The sequence below is a fragment of the Chaetomium fimeti genome, assembly GCF_033439085.1.
Source record: "Chaetomium fimeti strain CBS 168.71 chromosome Unknown B0H64scaffold_11, whole genome shotgun sequence".
NCBI classification, from domain to species: domain Eukaryota; kingdom Fungi; phylum Ascomycota; class Sordariomycetes; order Sordariales; family Chaetomiaceae; genus Chaetomium; species Chaetomium fimeti.
Genome location: NW_026944339.1, coordinates 730,123 through 750,021, shown reverse-complemented (window position 1 = coordinate 750,021; position 19,899 = coordinate 730,123). Strand labels below are relative to the sequence as shown.

At 52.9% G+C, this 19,899-nt stretch overlaps 5 protein-coding genes across 5 annotated transcripts; 2 read left to right on the top strand and 3 right to left on the bottom strand.

Moving 5' to 3' along the window:
- Nucleotides 1-4,746: 4,746 nt before the first annotated feature.
- B0H64DRAFT_331354 (uncharacterized protein) lies at nt 4,747-5,513 on the top strand (the record flags this gene model as incomplete). The annotated part of the gene is made up of 3 exons (XM_062800994.1): nt 4,747-5,061; nt 5,118-5,328; nt 5,383-5,513. The coding sequence occupies 3 exons, from the start codon at nt 4,747-4,749 to the stop codon at nt 5,511-5,513; spliced, it is 657 nt and encodes a 218-aa protein (XP_062654584.1).
- Nucleotides 5,514-5,558: 45 nt separating this feature from the next.
- On the bottom strand, nt 5,559-6,312 carry B0H64DRAFT_51395 (HD family protein). The gene is made up of 2 exons (XM_062808367.1): nt 6,225-6,312; nt 5,559-6,160 (listed from the first exon to the last, which is right to left on the bottom strand). Exon 2 carries the CDS (start codon nt 6,127-6,129, stop codon nt 5,605-5,607), a length of 525 nt encoding a protein of 174 aa, XP_062654583.1. The 5' UTR covers nt 6,130-6,160; nt 6,225-6,312; the 3' UTR covers nt 5,559-5,604.
- Nucleotides 6,313-6,734: 422 nt separating this feature from the next.
- On the top strand, nt 6,735-7,719 carry B0H64DRAFT_331254 (uncharacterized protein; the record flags this gene model as incomplete). Its single annotated transcript, XM_062800987.1, has 3 exons — nt 6,735-6,899; nt 6,958-7,054; nt 7,115-7,719. The coding sequence occupies 3 exons, from the start codon at nt 6,735-6,737 to the stop codon at nt 7,717-7,719; spliced, it is 867 nt and encodes a 288-aa protein (XP_062654582.1).
- Nucleotides 7,720-8,083: 364 nt separating this feature from the next.
- B0H64DRAFT_436429 (uncharacterized protein) lies at nt 8,084-9,706 on the bottom strand (the record flags this gene model as incomplete). The annotated part of the gene is made up of 5 exons (XM_062806197.1): nt 8,084-8,596; nt 8,633-8,767; nt 9,259-9,370; nt 9,471-9,542; nt 9,620-9,706. The coding sequence occupies 5 exons, from the start codon at nt 9,704-9,706 to the stop codon at nt 8,313-8,315; spliced, it is 690 nt and encodes a 229-aa protein (XP_062654581.1). The 3' UTR covers nt 8,084-8,312.
- Nucleotides 9,707-10,338: 632 nt separating this feature from the next.
- Nucleotides 10,339-10,530, bottom strand: B0H64DRAFT_294335 (uncharacterized protein; the record flags this gene model as incomplete). Its single annotated transcript, XM_062800064.1, has 1 exon — nt 10,339-10,530. A coding segment is annotated over one exon (192 nt), but the record flags the coding sequence as incomplete, so codon positions are not given.
- Between the last annotated feature and the right edge of the window lie 9,369 nt (nt 10,531-19,899).

Genomic DNA, 19,899 nt, shown 5'->3' with positions numbered 1-19,899 from the left:
GACAGACTCACCAAGTGGAGTTACTTCCTCCCTTACAAGGAGACATGGTCAGCAGAACAACTCGCAGACGTGATCTACCGCAACATCACCTCGGTCCACGGCTGGCCGGAGGAATGGATCACGGACAGAGACACCAAGTTCGCATCAAAGTTTTGGCAGGCTCTGATGACGAGACTGGGTACGAAAAGTAAGCTCTCAACCGCTTACCACCCACAGACGGACGGACAGACGGAACGACTCAACCAGGTCGTCGAACAATACCTACGGTTGTACGTCAATTTCCAGCAGGATGACTGGGTCGAGCTGCTGCCGACAGCGCAACTCGCCTACAACACCACCGTCACGGAGACCACCAGGGTCACACCATTCTTCGCGAATTTCGGCTACGAAGCAGATTTGCGACAAGGGCCCGAAGTTTCGGTGCCCAGAGCGGCAGTCAAAGCCGACAAAATGAGCTCGCTGCACGCGATGCTCAAGGAAGAACTCGAATTCGTACGAACACGGATGAAGAAGTTCTACGACAGAAACAGGCTCGAGGGACCTCGCCTAGAGGAGGGGGGCAAAGTCTACCTCATTTCTCGAAATCTTCGCACGAAGCGACCAAGCAGGAAGCTCGACTTTCGCAAAGTCGGACCGTTCAAGATCGACAAAAAGATTTCGGAGAACAATTACGCTCTCGCGTTACCCTCGACAATGCGACTACGGACCAACGTTTTCCACATCTCACTTCTGGAACCAGCGCCCAAGGGCGCACGACTCGACAAGGACGCCGAGGCAGAAGACGAAGAGGAGGAATGGGACGTTGAGGAAGTCCTAGATTCACGCATCACGAAAGGACAGTTGGAGTATTTGGTCAAATGGCTGGACTTTGGCCCAGAAGACAATTCATGGCAACCAGCTACAAATCTCAACTGCCCCGAGAAACTTCAGGAGTTCCACCAGAGGAACCCGGATCGACCAAGGGAAACCCCGCAGACAAGTCGACCCCAGCGAGGAAGGGGTCGTCCGAAAAGAAACTAGCATAGTCAGCACGAGGACGAGAAGAAGCAGGAGAGAGAGGGGGCACACCTTTGACCCCAGGAAGGACCCAGGGGAGAAGCGACAACGGCACTCGAAGACGGCTGCGCGACGGCAGCCTCGCGGCGCTCTTGCTCCTCCAGCACCCTCCCCTCCTGGTCAAACATCCGGCGTGCCTGATCCTCCAAGGACTGGTGTTGACGGCGCAAGCGGTCAACCCGCGCGAGGGCGGCGCCTAGGGCCTGATCGGCCTCTTGACGCTCCTTGTCCAGTTGACGTTTCTGCAGGACCAAGCGTTGGAAGGCGGAACTATCGTAACCGAAGGAGTCACAATTGTTATTGTGCACCTTGGCGCATGCGGTGCAGACGTCGTCCTCAGGAGGCACGCGGCAATCAGGAATGTTCTTTTCTTTGCAACGAGAACAACGGGCCATTTCAACGGCAAACTCGTCTCGGGCGGATGCGCGATCGCGGCGGCGATCAGTACTGGATTTCTGCGATCGTTTCTTTCGCACACGGTTAGGAGGCATGATGGGTAGAGGCGCAGAAAGAAGGGAGACACCCACCCCAGGACGAAGGGAGGAGGACTAGCCGGCTCCTTATGACAAGAACCACGGAAGGGAATAAGGTCGTCGGGACGTCGACCGCGGAGGAGGGGCATCGTGTCACGGATTAGGCCCAACGCGGTCTTGGCCTGCGGGATGCGGGACGTCCCGGCCAATCATTTAAGGGTCCAACGGCCAATCGTTGCGACAAGTGAAAGCGCTCCCGACGCTCCCTCTCGAGGAAGGGAGCACGGGGAGCACTCGCCGCACTCACTGCTCACGACGCTCCCATCGCTCCTCGGGAGCATAGGGAGCAGAGGGATCAACACGTTAGATAGCAGTATATAGTCACTCGTTCTGGAGAGCTCTGGGAGTTCTCCAGTTAGCAATCACAACTACAGTTCGCTACAAGCTCGAGAGCCTACTGTTGAGACAAGTCTTTGTTGTGCACCCTTTGGCTGCACCGAACCTAAGCACCCTTGAGAGAATACCTTCGACCGATACTGAACCCTAACAGGACGGGTCCAGAGACAGGTTCGTCACATTTAGAAAAGCGATCTCTTAGATATACCAAGAGATAGATTATCAATAGAATTAACAGTTAGTTAATCTACTAAAACTGATATCCTAGATAGAGCACCGAGTAGCTAAGACATTGCTGTGTGGCTAAGCTATTATAATAAAGATTATAGAAATAGTTAAACTTAAATCTATTAAGTTAAATATAAAATATTAGATTCTATCTATCTAGTTAATAGAATTTAATTAATACTCTAGATATTATATCTATTATTAAATAGGAAATAGTAAATAAAGTCTACCTTAATACCTCTCTTTGTTAAACGGACTAGTATCTATATACTAGGGGGTAATATAAAAGAATACCCTACCTTAGCCTCTCTACTATATAGAAGTATTAGAGGTTTAAGCGGTTTTACTAAGCTGTTTTAATATTAATAGGATCTATAGACCGGAAAACGAACTTAACAGTATAAAAGCTATATTATACTGGAAGCCTCTCTAATATATAATAATCTTCTTATCAGAATAGATACTTCTTAAGATAATACTATTACTAATGGAAAATAGTTTATTATAAAGGCTCTATTAGGCTTGGAAAATGGTCCTATTAAATTAAAATTATATTCCGGCTAAAAATATATTTACTAGAATAAAATTAATTGAAATTTAATATATATTTAATAGTAGAAGATACGTTTAACACTCCTATACGATTATATAACAGGGACTCTTTCGCACTATCAATACAAGTCGAGCGGCGATCATACCCAATATCGTTTTAGTGAAAAGGATGATCCCGGTTCAAGTTGCACTTAGGCTTTTTTACAGTTTCATTGGCGGGAGAATCCCTACAACCGTTTTCACAGTAGAACTCAATCTTCACAGAGGGAAGTCTCATTTACGCCACAAATAAGTACCCGAGATCATTTTCACGTACAGTGGTGGCGCGCTATGGAAGTTATTGGCACTAAGAAGTCCCCGTGTCTGCACTGTCAGGAAGCACGTGAGCCTGTTTGCGGACCCACTCAGGTGGTCGACTTTCGACCACCTGAGTGGGTCCGCAAACAGGCTCCAATTGGCTCAGATGGAAGCGAAGAAACACAGCGAGCCCACCCCCGCGAAAGCATCCAAGCCGCTCAGCCCGTCAATATCATTCTCGGACAGAGCAGAAGCAAAGGATGATGATCAATAGAAGTGAGCTGGGTCTGACTTGTCGAGAACAAGAGGCAGGTATGGAAGCAAGGAGGGGAGTAGAGGGCGGTGCCGGCCGCATTGCAGCCAGCGGCGAGGGTGTTTCCATGACGCTGCAGGATGTCGGCGCATGCACGGATGTAGTAGTGTGTTCCTGTGTGGTGCAGATGTCTCTCGTCGTCGTCGGGAGGGACTGGCGACCACAGGACGCTGCGTGCAGCACAGAGGCGCCGTACCTGTGCTGGCAAGGTGCGTCGAAGGGCATCGATCGATCTTGGGAAGCTTAGCACCGTGTGTAGTGGCACTTGCAACTCCGGAGATCATGTCAACTTCAATCGATGACGACCACCTCGGTTGCTGGTTGAGAGATGTTCGGGTGCAAAAGCTGTGAGGCTGCTGAACCCGAACTTCAATATTGCACTCTCAGGCCGGCGGATCACGGCTCCTACCGCTAAACAGATGCAAGCTGACCGGATATCGGCTTGAAGTTTGGATAAGCTCGGCTCGGCCCCGACCTGTGGTGTAACCACTAACACCCACGTGACGACAGGACTTTGCGCGAGGGAGCTGACGTCTGAGCACCACACCCTTCACACACCGTTCACTCACTGAGAAATTATGGCTCAGATAGGTTCAGGGGCTCCAGCCTCTTTCCCGCGGTCTCCATCCTTGCACCGAACCGAAAACGGCCAAAGCGAAGTCTTGCCGCTGGAGCCCTCATCAGTTCAGGAGGATCCTCGCCAACGTCTTGCGAGGCTCGTAGGCGTTGTACAGTTGACAAGACCGCCCGCTGCCCGAAAAGCCCGGAAGTGCTTCAGGTGTTCAGTCCAGAAGTACAAGGTAGGTGACATGTCCACTGGCCTACTGCGTACATGTTTGTTGAACACCTCCGTAGTGCGAAACAGCGCCTGGAGGGGAACCTCGGTGCGCCCAGTGCATCAATCTCCAAATTCCACCATTCTTCTGCAGCCCCGAACGGGTCACAGACTTCCAGCCATTTGCAAAATGTACGTCCCTGTGCCTCACTCGCAGAACAGAGCTGACCCAGACACAGGGAAGGACGAAACATATAGGAACCTCTTCACAGGCGTGATTCTGGTCAGACCGGAGTCCCAGCGGGCGGGAGAGCTTGTGCATTACGCCCAAGGGCCTGTCCTTAAGGTTATCTGCTCTGAGTTCGTCCCGACCTACGACCATCAGGTCCGCGCCTTGATGAAGGATAGCTCGGGCTGGCATTCAGTCACAACAACAGCATTCTGCCTAGCGGACAAAGTTGATATTACCTCGCACGTCAAAGCGAGCGTTCATCTTGCGTTGGACGAAGCGCGTAATAGCGAGCACGCAGTTAGCTTAATCTTCAAGCTGGTCTGGTTTTATAGTGACGCAAGTGCCACTCCGGAGCTCCCTCACCTCACAAGATAAATATGCTAACATCTAGATAAAGCATCCGCTCATCAATGACTGCCTTGAGATGTACACAGCCCTTCGGCTGATTACCAAAGGATGCCGGTTTTCTGGGCCGGAAACGTTGGGGATGACCGTTATCGACGATCCTGTTTCGGCCTGGTACGGGCATATTCCGGTTCCTCGGATGGTAAAGAACCAGGTGAACCATCTCTTGGAATTAAAGATGATTGAACTCGATCAAAAGATTACCGACGCTCTCAACCGTCTTCTCAGTGATCGACGTCTGTGGATTGTTGGAACCCTAGCGGTGTTCCTCCTCCTCCACATCCGAGAGCTCGATGCTGGGCGGAACATATATTGGGCGCGATACAAAGACTCTGTATGCTCACTCCCAACCTACCCAGCGGTTACCTAGAAGCTGCTAATGACGTCAAGGCTGGCTTCTGGATACATCCATCCCTACCTTCGGCGCTTATTGACGAAGGAGTCGCGTCCTGTCATTCGTTGCTCCGGTACTTTCACTGTTCGTTGACCCGCCACCCACTGTGCCAGAACTGGGACGTGGAACGCTCGCAGAGGCTGGTAGGTCATGATGAAATGCTCGTAACGTCCATGAAGGCACTGCAATCTTGCGTGTCTGCAATGAGTAAGTACCGATAGCCTCCATGGGTTTTGAAGGCGCACGCTTACCAGTGAGCAGGGCAAGCAGGTTGGATTGGCCGAAACGCATCAGATTTGTATGAAGATGGGAAGCCTGACAGCGTGGGACTTACTATCAGTTCGTTAATTTTTACAGAAATGGCGGATGCGCAGGTGAAAGATTTCCATTGAGGAGAGACTTGTAGCTGGTGTACCGTAATGATGACGGTGTGCCACATACATATTGTAGTGTACTGCTACAATTATGGAAAAGCGTTGGATCCTACTCGCCGTAATACTCATCCTGCATCTTTCTCATCCCAATGTCGCTCGCGCCTACCTTAACACGGTGGGTCTTCCAGAACTCTTCCCGTTCCCTGATAATCTCCTCTGCCCAGGCCTGGGTCTCAGGTAGCGAGATCTTGGTTTCCACGTAGGCGAACTCGCTTAGATCCAAGCACCCTTCCGCGCGACGTTCGTACTCAACCATTTGGAGGAGCATCTCGATCTTATCAAGGTCTTGGACATAGCGGCTTTCCAAGGACTTGCCATCCTCGAACTCCTGCCACAGGGCCGCAAGCTCCTGTCCTGCGCCGCCACCATTGACGTTGGTGAGCACCTTCCCCTCGATATAACGCATCGTCTCGGCTTCTCTTCGATGCCTCTCCGTCTTTGGGACACCGTCCGCGGGTGTCAGATCGCCAACCAGCGTCTCGGCCGTGTCGTGGAACAGACACATCTTCATGCACTTTGCGATGTCGATCCGGCGTGCCAGAGACGGCGGCGTAGCTACTACCATCATGGCCATCCGGCACGAGTGATCTGCGACCGATTCACCCCTGAAATGAGATATAGGGTATTAGTATTTCTTGGCACGACATCCTACGGGCGAAAGTGCCATGCCTTTGGATTCCAAAGCGCCTCCATCCCGCTCGCTTCGTGGTCTTGAGACGCTCCAACAGATGGAAGAATTGAACAGGGGACGTCGAGCCCTCGACAGGTCTCGAGATAGTCTCCAGCGCCTTTGTGACAGTCTATGGGCCGTCCACTTTTGCAGTCGTAACGATGGAGGGATCGGCACCGTAGCCGCCTTTGGAATCGTTTGGTGGCATGTTGGACATGCTGAGAATGGCTGTCTCGAATGGATGGGTTGAGTCGCTCAGGAGGTGGAAGCCTGCCATTGATTGCCCAAAAAGGGATTTAGTGTCCCACATAGGCGTTTAATCTAGGGCAGGGAGACCCTGACAAACTAGGTTGTCTGCTTGAGTGGGGTATTGCTGCGTGGACCCACCGGCTGGATACTTCGGGCAGCCCCGCCTCTGTCCTGCCTCCACATGCAGGGTTCAACCAACTCCACATTCATTCCATCAAGAACCTCAGTTCCCGGAGCTGCCTTTGACAAACCGCAGAATCATGGAGACTACCGTGTCTCCGTTGGACAGGTCCCCTCTCCCGTTTCTGCATTTGATGCAGCAGCTCAAGCATCTGCCCCGAACTGGGTGGCTGAGAACGGTCGAGAATCCAGAGAGCGTCGCTTCCCACAGCTTTCGGCTCGCCCTGATGGGTTTGTTCGCGCCAGTCAGTTCGGACTTCCCAGTCCCTGTGCTCTTTTCACATGCTTACGATTCTATAGAAGGAGCTAGATAGGTCGAAGTGTATGTTTCTAGGGCTATACCACGATCTAGCGGAATCGGTTGTTGGAGACATCCCAACATATGCGGGTGTTCTAAAAGGTGCGTGTGTGTGGCTCGTTATCACCTCCAGCCCTACCTAGTGACTAAGAAGCGCCTTAGAACAAAAGCACAAGCTCGAGCGCTCTGGTTTCGAGTACATCGACAGCTTAGTGAAGCCCTACGATCCCAAACTCGCCAAAGAGATTATGGAGGCCTGGCTCGACTACGAAGAGGGAAGGACACCAGAGGGCCGCTGGATGAAGGAGATGGACAAATTTGAGTGTTTGGTACAAGCATACGAATACGAGCAGCAAACCTACGGAGAGAAGGATCTGGACGAGTTCCAGGGTCTGGCGTCCAAGATCCATTCTCCGGAAGGAAGGGAATGGTTGAAGTTATTGCAGACCGAGAGGGAGGCCCACTTCCGGAAGCGGGACAGGCGTCTTCCCGTCGTCTTTGCTCCGGGCTTACCTTCCGTTCCAGATGCCCGTGTCCAGCAGGCTTTCGCTGCCGATAAAGCTTGGCTTCAGTGTCTTTTCTTGGAGAGTGCTGTTCGGGAACGGTCCAAGGACCCCACGTTCCTCCACGCTGAGTATCTCAAGAGTTGCTTAGAGGAAGGGTTGCCTGTCCCGACAGATATGGCCAAAGGCCAGATTTGGTCCGCAAGAATTCTGGTGGTGTCTAGCCCGTTGACATCAACGATAGAGACTCGGGTCATCCGCTGATTGGTCTTTGCGTAGAAGTATTCGTCCTCGGCATCTCGCAGGATGATTTTAGTGTGGTCAAAAATGACGTCGTCACCCTTTTCAACAAAGATTTCGCCATGCTCGCAAATTTCCATCACTGTCCATGTTAGACTGATGCAAGCACTAACATTATCGAATCAAATAAGGAGTAGAGCTACCTTGCTTGGTTATGAGGGGTGACTGTAATGTTGTATTAGGGATTGTGGGAGAGGAAGCTTTCTGAGAGATAGGAGATATGAATGGGTAGAAGGAATGTTTTTTGTTATGCATTCGCGGAGTTGAAGAATTATCCGCTCCGCCAGTCGCTCACCGCCGCCACAGTGAAGAGCACGTGCAAACCTCAGCTACTACCTGCTCAAGGCTCGCGCTCCCTCTTCGCCCGCCAGTACAACAAATCTCGACCTCGAAGAGATATCCTACAGGGTCGCAGATGTCTAGTGCAGCAAGGAGGGCTGTAAGGCGTTGTTTGGCAAGAGGAATCGTGGAGCCGTCGAGAGCCAAAACTCGGTCGGAGCAAAGAAGAGAACTCTTGTTCTCGGGGACATGATCGGGCGTCTCGATCTCATGCACCATCAAGCGGGTTTGAGGAGGTAGGGAGGTAATTCGCTGTATGTGACCCGGAGGCTCATCCTGCAGAACAAACAGACATTGGACGGACTCGGACTCGCCCTATACAGCCCCCGCTCCCGGCGGGCATCCTGCAACTGTCCACCGACATTGTGTTGTACATCTGCCGCGAACGCCTGCCGCCGGCTGCCGCCGCGGCATTGGCCTTGTTCGAGAAGGTGCGGCTGTGCCTCGACGGTGCCTAGCGCCAGGAGCTGCAGCTGCTTCTCGAAAAGGACCTCGGGTACAGCTGGTGGTACTGCTACACCTGCTCCGTTCTGCATACCATCCCGGCTCAGGGGCTGACCGGCTCCGGCAGTCGCCGCCCCCTCGGTGAGCCGGACCCCCTCACGACAGCCCTTTCCTCTGCGGAAGCGGCTTCGGCATCGGCTATCAGAACGTGCGCCTTGCCACGAACCGTCTTGTTTCAAAGGTCGATTGCGGAAACTGCGGGTATGCCTATCTATCTGTCCGCCAACTTCCGGCCTTCCTCCTCTTTGCTACCCCACTGAAGGAGGCTTGCTGCTCGGCGAAACTCGACTGGCTGTCTGCATCAGGTTTCCTAAGCCCTGGGAAAGCCCTATCACCTTAGCAAGTGGTAGGATATCAAACTCCAGGTTTGACGGCAACTGATCGATGGCAGAGCAGATGTTTGGACGCTACGCACCGGCGGGCCAGAGTTGTCAGAGGGGTGGGGTCAGGCGGCTGCGGAAGGCGCGGATTTCAGCGGAGCGGTGGGCTCGGCGGCGGAGCGAGGCGGAGTCGTCACAGCAAGGATGAGGATGACACTGCTAGTGCGGTTTTTTGTGTTGTGAGCACGATCAAGATAACGGTCAATTGAATCCTATGCTATCTACCCGCCAACACCTTACGGCCTTTCTGGGCCTTATCATTTCCTCCTCTTCGGCTCACTGAATGAGGTACTCGGAGTGACGGCTTGCTGCTCGGCATTGCTCGACTGGCTGCCCCGCTCGTCAGCCACAGAAGCGCAGCTGGCATCTGACTGCATCAAGTTCCCCAAATCCTGGGAGAGCCCAGTTACCTCAGAAAGCGGTGGGATATCAAAGTTCAACTCCGACAGAGGACAGAGATGAGAGGTCACGTTATCTATACACTGTACTCACCAGAGAGCCTGCGGTACGCCCATCGTTTAGTCGAGTCGCATCCGGCTCGGAGTCTGCCTGGACGGAAACCGACTATCCAATAGAAGATTACCACAGTTGAGAGTGAGACAACCTAGCTTCTCCCACATCATTTGTTGCGCTAAACTAACGTATTGGAGTCCAAACAGGTTGGGAGAGCTTGACCGGTCCTCTATATATCCAGACCTACTGCCCGAAGCCTGCTGCCTGTAGGCCATGGCGACATGGATTTCTGCACTTCAAGGGACGTACGTACAGATCTCCCCAGCTGTCTCGCGGACTGCCTGAGCTGGCTGGCCGCCGAACCCAAATGGCATTTCCGGAGTCAGGTCGGGGCGGGGCCAGACCCGGGGCCGAAGCCGGAACTGGTGCCGAAGCCAAGGCGGAACCGTTATATCCAATTCCAATAACCCTTTCGAGTAATCATTTAGTAGCCCCGCTTTTACTTCCTCTTATCCCCTTGTCTTGCGTTGCCTTCCTCATCCTGCCCTGTGTTATCCGCTGGGGATTGTGTAGCAATGAGCTCTGCGTCGTTGTAGGGTACGCGTACGCCCTGTGTAGTCGCTGATGAGTATTCCACTTTCCGATACTGGGACGGCTAGTTAACTGTTCCAGTTTCTTTACCCCCTTTAGTGTTAGTACCCTGACCTTCTTGGTTACTACCCTACTTAGAATAGTCCTTCCCAACTATACTAGCATCCTCTTCCTTCTCTATACCCTCTTTTAGAAGGATTTCATTTACAAGGTATACTGCGGCTGTTACAACCTTAGCTGAGCTGAGCAAATAAGCTTAGGTTAGAACGATACTATAGAATAAGTAGCTCAGAATAGAAAAGAGTCCTACTAACTTATATACGAGGGGGAAACCAAACTTATTGGTAAAGACTACAGGAACGCCTTCGGCATTATACAGGTCTCTTATAAACGATTCCACAGCCGGGTTATATACTGTACTACCCGAAACAACAACAAGTGGCATTGATACCCCTACAAGGCGTAATATCTTACGTTCGGCAGTACCAAGCGGCCCATTGAGAGCTTTTCCCTAGGCCTTGTCGATATCTGTGACGAACCTGTCTCTGGACCCGTCCTGTTAGGGTTCAGTATCGGTCGAAGGTATTCTCTCAAGGGTGCGTAGGTTCGGTGCAGCCAAAGGGTGCACAACAAAGACTTGTCTCAACAGTAGGCTCTCGAGCTTGTAGCGAACTGTAGTTGTGATTGCTAACTGGAGAACTCCCAGAGCTCTCCAGAACGAGTGACTATATACTATCTAATTCCTAGGTACCTCTGTACCTGGATCTGCGTGATCCGTGGTGGGTCGTCAACAGATCCAGGAGGCCGAGCCCCTTGATCTGTTACCACTGCCGTGGTCTGTCCATAGATCATTGTAACCACCACAGATCTCCTTCTCATTGGTAGCTAGGCGTCCCGTCTTGATTGGCCCGGGACGCTGCCAGCGCGCCCCGCTGGCCGGCTGCATGTGACCATATCCGTGACACGATGCCCCTCCCCAGGTCTTCCGTCCCGGAAGGCTCGTTGGTTTTCCCCCTTCTTAAGTAGCGCCAACATTCTTTGCCTAACCCTGGTGAGTTTCGCTATCCTCTTGTCCAATCCTGCCTTCGTCGCCCGTCATGCCTCCTAACCGAGTGCGTAAACAGCGGCCAAAAACCAGCACCGAGCGTCGTGCCGATCTTGCTACTCGCATCCGTTTCTTGGGTGACGCTATGCCCCGTTGTTCCTATTGCCGAGAGCACAACTCGTCGTGTGTGGTGGCCGAAGACTCCAATCGGTGCGCCTCCTGTGTTGCTGCTAACCGTCGCGGCTGCGACTGGAACGGCATCGCGGATTCGACGATCCGTTCTTTCGCCAACGAGAAGAACAAGTTGGACTTGGAGCGTGCGGCGGCTTTGGCCGAGCAGAATCGAGTCGTGGCAGCCTTGGGTCAGGTTACGGCGAAACTGGCCCGTCTGGATTCGCAAACGCGCGCGTTTCAGGAGCGTGTTCGGAAAGCGTTTGAGCATGAGGATACCGCCATTCGGGAACTGGAGGCCGAGGAGGCGGCTGCTGTGGCCTCGCTCGCCGTTCCTTCCGTGGCTGAAGAGTTGGTCACCTCCCTCCTCAACAGACCGCCTTACTGATTATCTCCTAGGCCCTCCTTCGACGATTGGCTCGCCGGGGTCGATCCTTCTTTGATATTCCCTGTGGTCGGTCAGGGTTCCTCTGGTGGAACTCCTGAAGTTTCTCGGGGCAGTTGAGGTTGGTAGCTGGTTGCCATGAATTGTCTTCTGGGCCAAAGTCCAGCCACTTGACCAAATACTCCAACTGTCCTTTCGTGATGCGTGAATCTAGGACTTCCTCAACGTCCCACTCCTCCTCTTCGTCCTCTGCCTCGGCGTCCTTGTCGAGTCGTGCGTCCTTGGGTGCTGGCTCCAGAAGCGAGATGTGGAAAACGTTGGTCCGTAGTCGCATTGTCAAGGGTAACGCGAGTGCGTAGTTGTTCTCCGAAATCTTCTTGTCGATTTTGAACGGTCCGACTTTGCGGAAGTCGAGCTTCCTACTTGGTCGTTTCGTGCGAAGATTTCGAGAAATGAGGTAAACTTTGCCCCCCTCTTCTAGGCGAGGTCCCTCGAGCCTGTTCCTGTCGTAGAACTTCTTCATCCTGGTTCGTACGAACTCGAGTTCCTCCTTGAGCATCGCGTGCAGCGAGCTCATTTTGTCGGCTTTGACTGCCGCTCTGGGCACCGAAACCTCGGGCCCTTGTCGCAAATCTGCTTCGTAGCCGTAATTCGCGAAGAATGGCGTGACCTTGGTGGTCTCCGTGACGGTGGTGTTGTAGGCGAGTTGTGCCGTTGGCAACAGCTCGACCCAATCATCCTGCTGGAAGTTGACGTACAACCGTAGGTATTGCTCGACGATCTGGTTGAGTCGTTCCGTCTGTCCGTCCGTTTGTGGGTGATAAGCAGTCGAAAGTTTACTCTTCGTACCCAGCTTCGTCATCAGAGCTTGCCAAAACTTTGATGCGAACTTCGTGTCTCTGTCCGTGATCCATTCTTCTGGCCATCCGTGGACCGAGGTGATGTTGCGGTAGATCACGTCTGCGAGTTGTTCTGCTGACCATGTCTCCTTGTAAGGGAGGAAGTAACTCCACTTGGTGAGTCTGTCCACCATTGTGAGGATGCTGTCGTATTCCACTCCCGTTACTGAGTCCTTGGAGACTGGCAGTTTGGTGATGAAGTCCATCGTCACCGAACTCCATGGTCGTTCTGCGACTGGCAGTGGCTGCAATAGCCCGTACGGCTTGTGTCGTCCTGGTTTGCTTCGTTTACAGAGGTCGCATTCTGCTAGGACCCCTTCTGCCGTCTGCTTGATTCCTGGGAAGTCGTAGTTCTGCTTGACTTTCGCAATTGTCTTGCCGATTCCCATGTGTCCTCCGAGTCTTGACTCGTGGATCTTTCGAATGAGCTCCTTTTGGTCACCCAGCCTGACATAGGCCTTGTCGTGGTACCAGAGCCTCGTTCCTTCAAGTCGCAACCCTGCGATCTTGGATTCCGGCTCTTCTTGCCATGCATCGCGTTCGTCGTCCGCGATGATTCCTTGGAAGTCTCGTTCCAGTCGTTGTTCTCTGAAGGCCGCACAGCATTCTACAAACGGTTGCAGAGGCCTGGCTTCGGGATCTTCCGACTGTTGCTGAAGTGCTGCGATCTCGTAGTCTTCAGTCGGTTGGGAAGCGTGCCGTAGCGATCCGTCTGTCTGTTGATGTAGCAATGGTGGTGAGACTTCAGACGTGTTGTCGTGGTGATCCGCTCTCCTACTCAAGGCATCTGCTCGTGCGTTCTCTGAGCCTTTCTTGTAGTGGATCGTGAAGTTGAATTCGGACAGAAATTCTGCCCATCGAGTCTGTCGTCCGTTCAGCACCTTGGTGGTGGTGAAGTATCGTAAGTTCTTGTGGTCTGTGTACACCTGAACTTCGTGTGTCGTGCCGCTGAGGTATGGTCCCCATTCCTGAAATGCTTCGATGATTGCGAGAAGCTCCTTGTCGTGGATCGGGTAGTTGAGCCTTGGTCCTTCGAGTTTCTTGGAGAAGAACGCAACTGGATGAAGCTTGCCGTCCTTGTCTCTCTGACCAAGTTGTCCTCCGATCGCGAAGTCCGAAGCATCAGCCTCGACTTCGAAAGGTGTGCTTGGATCAGGCAGCATGAGCACCGGGTCGGCGATGATCGCATCGCGGATCCGCTGGAAAGCCTGCTCGTGCTCCTGCTTCCACTGGAATGTGGCATCCTTTTTGGTAAGTTCGTGCAGAGGTCTCGCGAAGTCGCCAAAATTCTTGATGAACATTCTGACGAAGTTGGCGAATCCGATAAATCCTCTGACCTCCGTGGCGTTCGTCGGTGTCGGCCACGTCTTGACAGCTTCCAGTTTCTCGGGTTCGATCTTGACCCATCCCGGGGAGATTTCGTAACCCAGAAATACTGTCTTCTTGACATGAAACTCGCTCTTGTCCTTGTTGACTGACAATTTGTGCTCGTGCAGTGCGTCCAGCACCTGCCGTACGTGTTTCTTGTGTTCTTCGAGTGTCTTGGAGTAGATGAGAATGTCATCCAAGTAACAGACTGCAAATTTATCGAGGCAATGTCGAATTGCGTGGTCGATAGCGGCTTGAAACGTCGCTGGTGCGTTGGTCAACCCAAATGGCATAACGAGGTACTCGTAGTGTCCGTAGGGTGTCCGAAAAGCCGTCTTCCATTCGTCTCCTTCCTTGATGCGGATGTGGGCGTACGCTGTTGGAAGGTCGAGTCGCGTGAAGTGTTGTGCTCCTGACAGCTGATCTCGAAGCCTTGAGATCAGTGGCAGCGGGTATCGGTTCTTCACCGTCTCGTTGTTCAACTGTCGGTAGTCCACACACATCCTGAGTTTCCCATCCTTCTTTGGAACGAAGAGGACTGGGTAGCCTGCTGGAGATGTCGATGGTCTGATGTGTCCTATCTCGAGGTTCTTTTCGAGATAGCTCCTCAACTCTGCATCTTGCTTCTCGTTGGTGTGGTACACCTTGAAAAATCTCAACTGGGCTCCTTCCTTGAGTCTGATCTCGTGATCCCAAGGTCCGTGGTCTGGTAGCCCTGCAAGATGTTTTGCCGTGAACGCCGGGTGCCCCTTGTAGTCGTCTGGGATCTGCCCCGTCTTTGCGTTCTTCGCCGTACCTTCGTAGTACGCGAACTTGTTGTTCCCAGGCTCGATGCTCGCTGCTTCGAGTTCCCTGACTTCTTCTGCTGCCAGCTCGATGCTTGCCGCTTCGAGCTGATTGACCCATTGTTCATGTTTGAGCATTCCGTGCTCGTCGACTGAGACGACGGCGATGGTTCGTTCCTCCCGTGCCTGCTTCTTTCGTCGTGTGCCGCTTCTTCCGGACTCCAGAGTGCGTGGTTCTGCACTGGCTGCTTCCTGCGGTGGGCCCGTAGAGGGGGTTCGTTCTGACCCGCTGCTCTCTCGTGGCTCCTGTTCTGCGCGTTCTCCCATCGAGTTGGTCGGATGCTCCCGCTGTTCCCGCGGTCGCAGATGGCCATCTCCCTTCCAACTGATGTCTGGGTCGTAATCCTCATGCCATGGGCGTCCGAGAATCATGTCTTTCTCTGGTCCCATGTTCACGATGTCAAATACCACTTGGGTGGTTTTTCCCTCCACCTCGATGTCGAGTGGTTCTGTTTCTCGTCGTACCCATTGCGTGTCGAATGGTCCCTTGACGACGTGTGGTTGCTTCTTGATCCTCCATGGGATTCTGAGTTGATTCACAAATGCGGGCGAGATGAGATCCATCTGCGCTCCTCCATCCACTAACGCGAGGGCTTCGATCTTCCCCCATCGCGCTGTGATCCAGAGCCTGTTGTCTGGCTTGGTGCTTCGTACAGCAGCTACTTCGTGTTCGTCTGCTGGGAGGTCGTTGTAAGGCTTCTGCTTGCGCCAGTTCTTCCTGTACTGCGCAGCCTGTCTTCGTTGTTGTGGAGTTAAAGATTTCCGGGCCCCTCGGAGGGCCCTGAGCCGTTTCCCAAGCTCTCGTGGTGTTTCAAGGCGTCCCTATCCGCACCTTGGCTTGCGGCGTCAATCGTCTGGTGTTCTTGGAGCCATTGGGCCGCCCATGCCTCAACTGGGCGCCTCTCGTTCCTTCGGGATGCTCTCGTCCTCTGGTGTGGCTCCCTCTGGGATTGCTGTTCCATGTATCCCCAGATCTTCTCGTCGGCGTGTGATAGGCAGTCTGCGCTTCGGCATTCGTCGACTCCTACGCCTGTCATACAGCGTCGAGGCCAGGCTGCCTTGGGTTTAACCCTCAGCCTGCCCTCGTGAGTGCGTTGGGTGTCCCACAACATGCCTGCGGGAGCGTCGCCGCTGTCGTATACCCATCTGATGGGCAGGGGTTGCATTCCCTTTTCTTCTCTTGTGGGCCAGAAACTGTTGCGAAATTTGTCCTGGAAGTGGTACCGACATTCGTGCGTGATGCACTGGAACCAGGGCAGGTAGATGTGACTTTCTTTTCGTGGGTCCACCCGCTCGTGGTCTTCTGATAACAACTGGAATCCCTCCGTGTTGTTCTCGCCCCGAAAACCCCACCATTCAAGGTCGGAGGTCTGTCGTCCGGCGCGCACGATGTGCTGATGTCGCGTCCAGTATTCTTCCCAGCTCTGCTGTTTTCTTCCTTTCGCCGCATTCTGTTCCTGTGCGTAGTCGAAAAGTTGCTCGGGGTATCGTACTCCGTTTTCGTATCCTTCCGCCTCTTCGGTGGGTCCATCCCACGGTGTGTGGTGCGGAAGTGCCTGGCGGATGTCGTCCTGCAAGGCCTGTGCCTCTCTTAATGTCTTTTCGACGTGATCCCCGGCCCTGTTGTTGGCCTCGGTGATCTCTTGGACTCGTTCCCTGGCGAAATCGAGTTCCGCGCAAAGTCGTCCGTACTGGTCGTTCCTTCTCTGGAGAAGTTGCTCGAGTTCTTCTTTCTCTCTTGACAACTCCTCGATCCTTTGTCGTTGGCTTAGGACCTTCTGTTGCAGAAAAATGAGGTTCGGGCTGACTCCTCCTTCACCCTCGTGGGTTCGCCATTGCCCGTCCTCTTGCTGAACCAGGGTGATGCCCCAGTCCTCAGCGACTTGTCGGATGTGCCGCGGGGGAGCCAGTTCTCCCTCGTCATCCGTCTCGATGAAAGCATGGTGGGCGGTGTCGTTTCCCTCCTGGTGGTTGCTGCTCATCAAGTCTTCTTGATCCGAGTCGGTGAGTTCATCGTCCTGCTCGATGACTCGGTCAATGTCGATTTCGAGGTCGTCCTGCGTGTAGCTGGCGGCTGCGACCTCCAGAAACCGGGTTCTTCTTCCGACCGTGTCTTGGTCGATGGTGGCAGCTTCCTTCCCTGGAACCGGTCTCCACTCTTTCTTGCTGCGGCAGTCACGTTTGAAGTGACCCTTCCTCCCGCAGTTGTAACAGGTGATGCCTGATTTGTCCTTGGCACCATCTCTCTTTCCTGCCCACTGTGCCTGGGCAGCGCTGACGTCCATGGGTCCCGAGTGCGTGCCGTATGACGTGCTCTGGTGCTGGCGTTTCTTTTTGTCGTTGGGCTTGTGGTAGCCTGCGGATCGCTGAACCTCGCTGCCCTTCTTCTGTTGTTTGCGGGCGAACTGTCGGTCGTCAATCTTGACAGCCATGGCGATGTACTCGTCGAGTGTGTCGGGTCGGCTCTCCTTGTAGAGCTCGTCCTTGACCTCCTCCTTCAGCCCTCCGTAGAACAGGTGCATCAGCCCCTCGTCGTCTATCTCTGCCTTCATAGAGTCTTGTCGGAAAATCGTGGCGTAGGCGGTGGCTGACCTAGTCTGCTTCAGCCGTCCTAGCCGTTCCTGGGCGTGCAACTTCTCGTCCTTGTCGCCGAACACCTTCTGAATCTCACTCTCGAACTCGGAGTAGTTCTCGAAGACCTTTTTGGTGAAGGGTTTGTGGATTGCTCCGCCGAGGAAATCACTCAGTGTTCCCGTGAACCACTTGAGTGCCTTGTCCTTGAGTCGGGTGGCGGCGTATCTGGTCTTGGACTCCTCGGTGGCGAATTGGTGCGAGTTGTGGTCGAGGTAGTTCCGCATCGCCGTGATCCAACCTGGCAAGGCTTCCTGATCGCCCCCGTACTTCTCGGGTTGCTCCAATTTGACCTTCGTCTTGGCCGGGTCCTTGGTGTGGACCTCGGTCGCCGCAAGTCGGGCTGCCAATGCCGCGTTGCTGGCCTTGGTCTTCGCAAGCTCTTCTTCAGTTTCATCGAGTCGTTCGGTGACTCTCTGAAGCGCGGCCGTGATCTGGCCCGGCGTCGGTTGAGTTGCCATGTCGTTTTACCTTCGAGCCTGAACTGTAACAGATCAAAGGGAGTTAGCAACGTGTGACGAACCTGTCTCTGGACCCGTCCTGTTAGGGTTCAGTATCGGTCGAAGGTATTCTCTCAAGGGTGCGTAGGTTCGGTGCAGCCAAAGGGTGCACAACAAAGACTTGTCTCAACAGTAGGCTCTCGAGCTTGTAGCGAACTGTAGTTGTGATTGCTAACTGGAGAACTCCCAGAGCTCTCCAGAACGAGTGACTATATACTATCTAATTCCTAGGTACCTCTGTACCTGGATCTGCGTGATCCGTGGTGGGTCGTCAACAGATCCAGGAGGCCGAGCCCCTTGATCTGTTACCACTGCCGTGGTCTGTCCATAGATCATTGTAACCACCACAGATCTCCTTCTCATTGGTAGCTAGGCGTCCCGTCTTGATTGGCCCGGGACGCTGCCAGCGCGCCCCGCTGGCCGGCTGCATGTGACCATATCCGTGACAATATCCTCTACAGTCAAGGTGGCTCGCCACATACCGGTATCGTCGGGCAGGGGGAAAAATATATTGATCGCCTTGCGTAAGTCTGTACGCTTTCCCTTTTAGGGACGGAATCTGCGGATAAATTGCTTAAGTTCATCTGGAGGTATACAAACACCAGTAGCTTGGAAGTACTGACTGGAAATCCATTTGCTGATATAGTCTTCCCATTGCTCGGAGCTGCCGATAGTACCTGTAAGGGACTTAGTCGGTATTAATCCTTAAGTGTATTGGTTTTAAAATCAACGGCAGAAAGTACAGCAACTTACTAAAAGGAATACCGAGTCCGAAAAGACTTTTTCCATCCGGATAGTCTTGGTCCCGAGCAATACCAAAGAGATAACCGTTCTATTTGATATTAGTATTAATATTACTGCCATTTACAGGAAAAGGACGGCTGTCCTATTTACTATATGGTAACCTCCAAAGTCAAAAAATAGGATTGAATCATATTGGTTGTTTGGATTAAGCATGTATGCGTGGTTTTTTTATAGGTACCTCGATAGAGCCTCTACCTTGGTAAAGAAGTGGATATAAGATGTATTAACTATCTCAAATACTTCTATGACGAGGGTACGGTAGACACTCTCGAACCTAAGACCCCCCTCTACTGATATAGTAAGGCCGATCTTAACAATACAGAGCTTATATTCGAGATATACAGCGCTAGCAGCGTTACGGAGGGCAGAAAGCAATATAATTATACCTCTATGGAGTTAACGACCAAAATCTGGTTCGCCTTTCCTCTCTATAAGATAGTGAACCGAAGGATATTGCTCTAGCAGTACGTCTAAGGCGTTTGCGAGGAAATACAAGATATGCTTTGCCGATACGTATCGCCGGCTGGGATCTTCCTCCTCGCGGAGATAGACGTCCTGAGAGATATCGTTAAAGATATGCAGACTCGACGGAAAGTCACAGGGCATATAAGGTCCTGTAAGGCTGTAGCATCGTAGGTCCTCAACAATAATTTCTGTTCCTATACTCATTCTCTAGATACAGATATAGGTACTGTAGCTGCTAATATCTATACCCAGACAGCTGTCGCCCAAATATACTGTTAAAGAAGTGATATTAAAAGTCGGTCCGAATGTAAGGAACTTACGCATTCTCAAAAGACTATCTCCGATTTTGTTGGTATAAAACAGTCGAACCTATGACAGGCGATGAGCGGCGGTGGTGGGTGCGACTACGGAAATCGTGGTGACAGAGGATGGTCTCCTGAGCAGCTGGGGAAGATCCATTTGCTAAGGAACAAGCTGTGGGAACCTGAAGAAGATGTGTTGGCTGGCCCTGCAGGTTGGCCTGTGCACAAACCTGTACCTCAAAACAGAGTCAATCACATAAGTCCCAACCCGGTATTAGAAACTGTCGCTCCTCGGTCGCAAAGACCCGCCGAGTACGCCAAGTGCTGGCTGCTGGCACCCGTGTCTCCAAGTTTGAGCCCTGCTGAACGATGGCTTCTCGGACCATGAGGATGCTTAGCGCCTGGGGACTGTGCCTATTGAAGAGCCGTGTTCTAACAGGAGACGGAGGCGACACTAACATG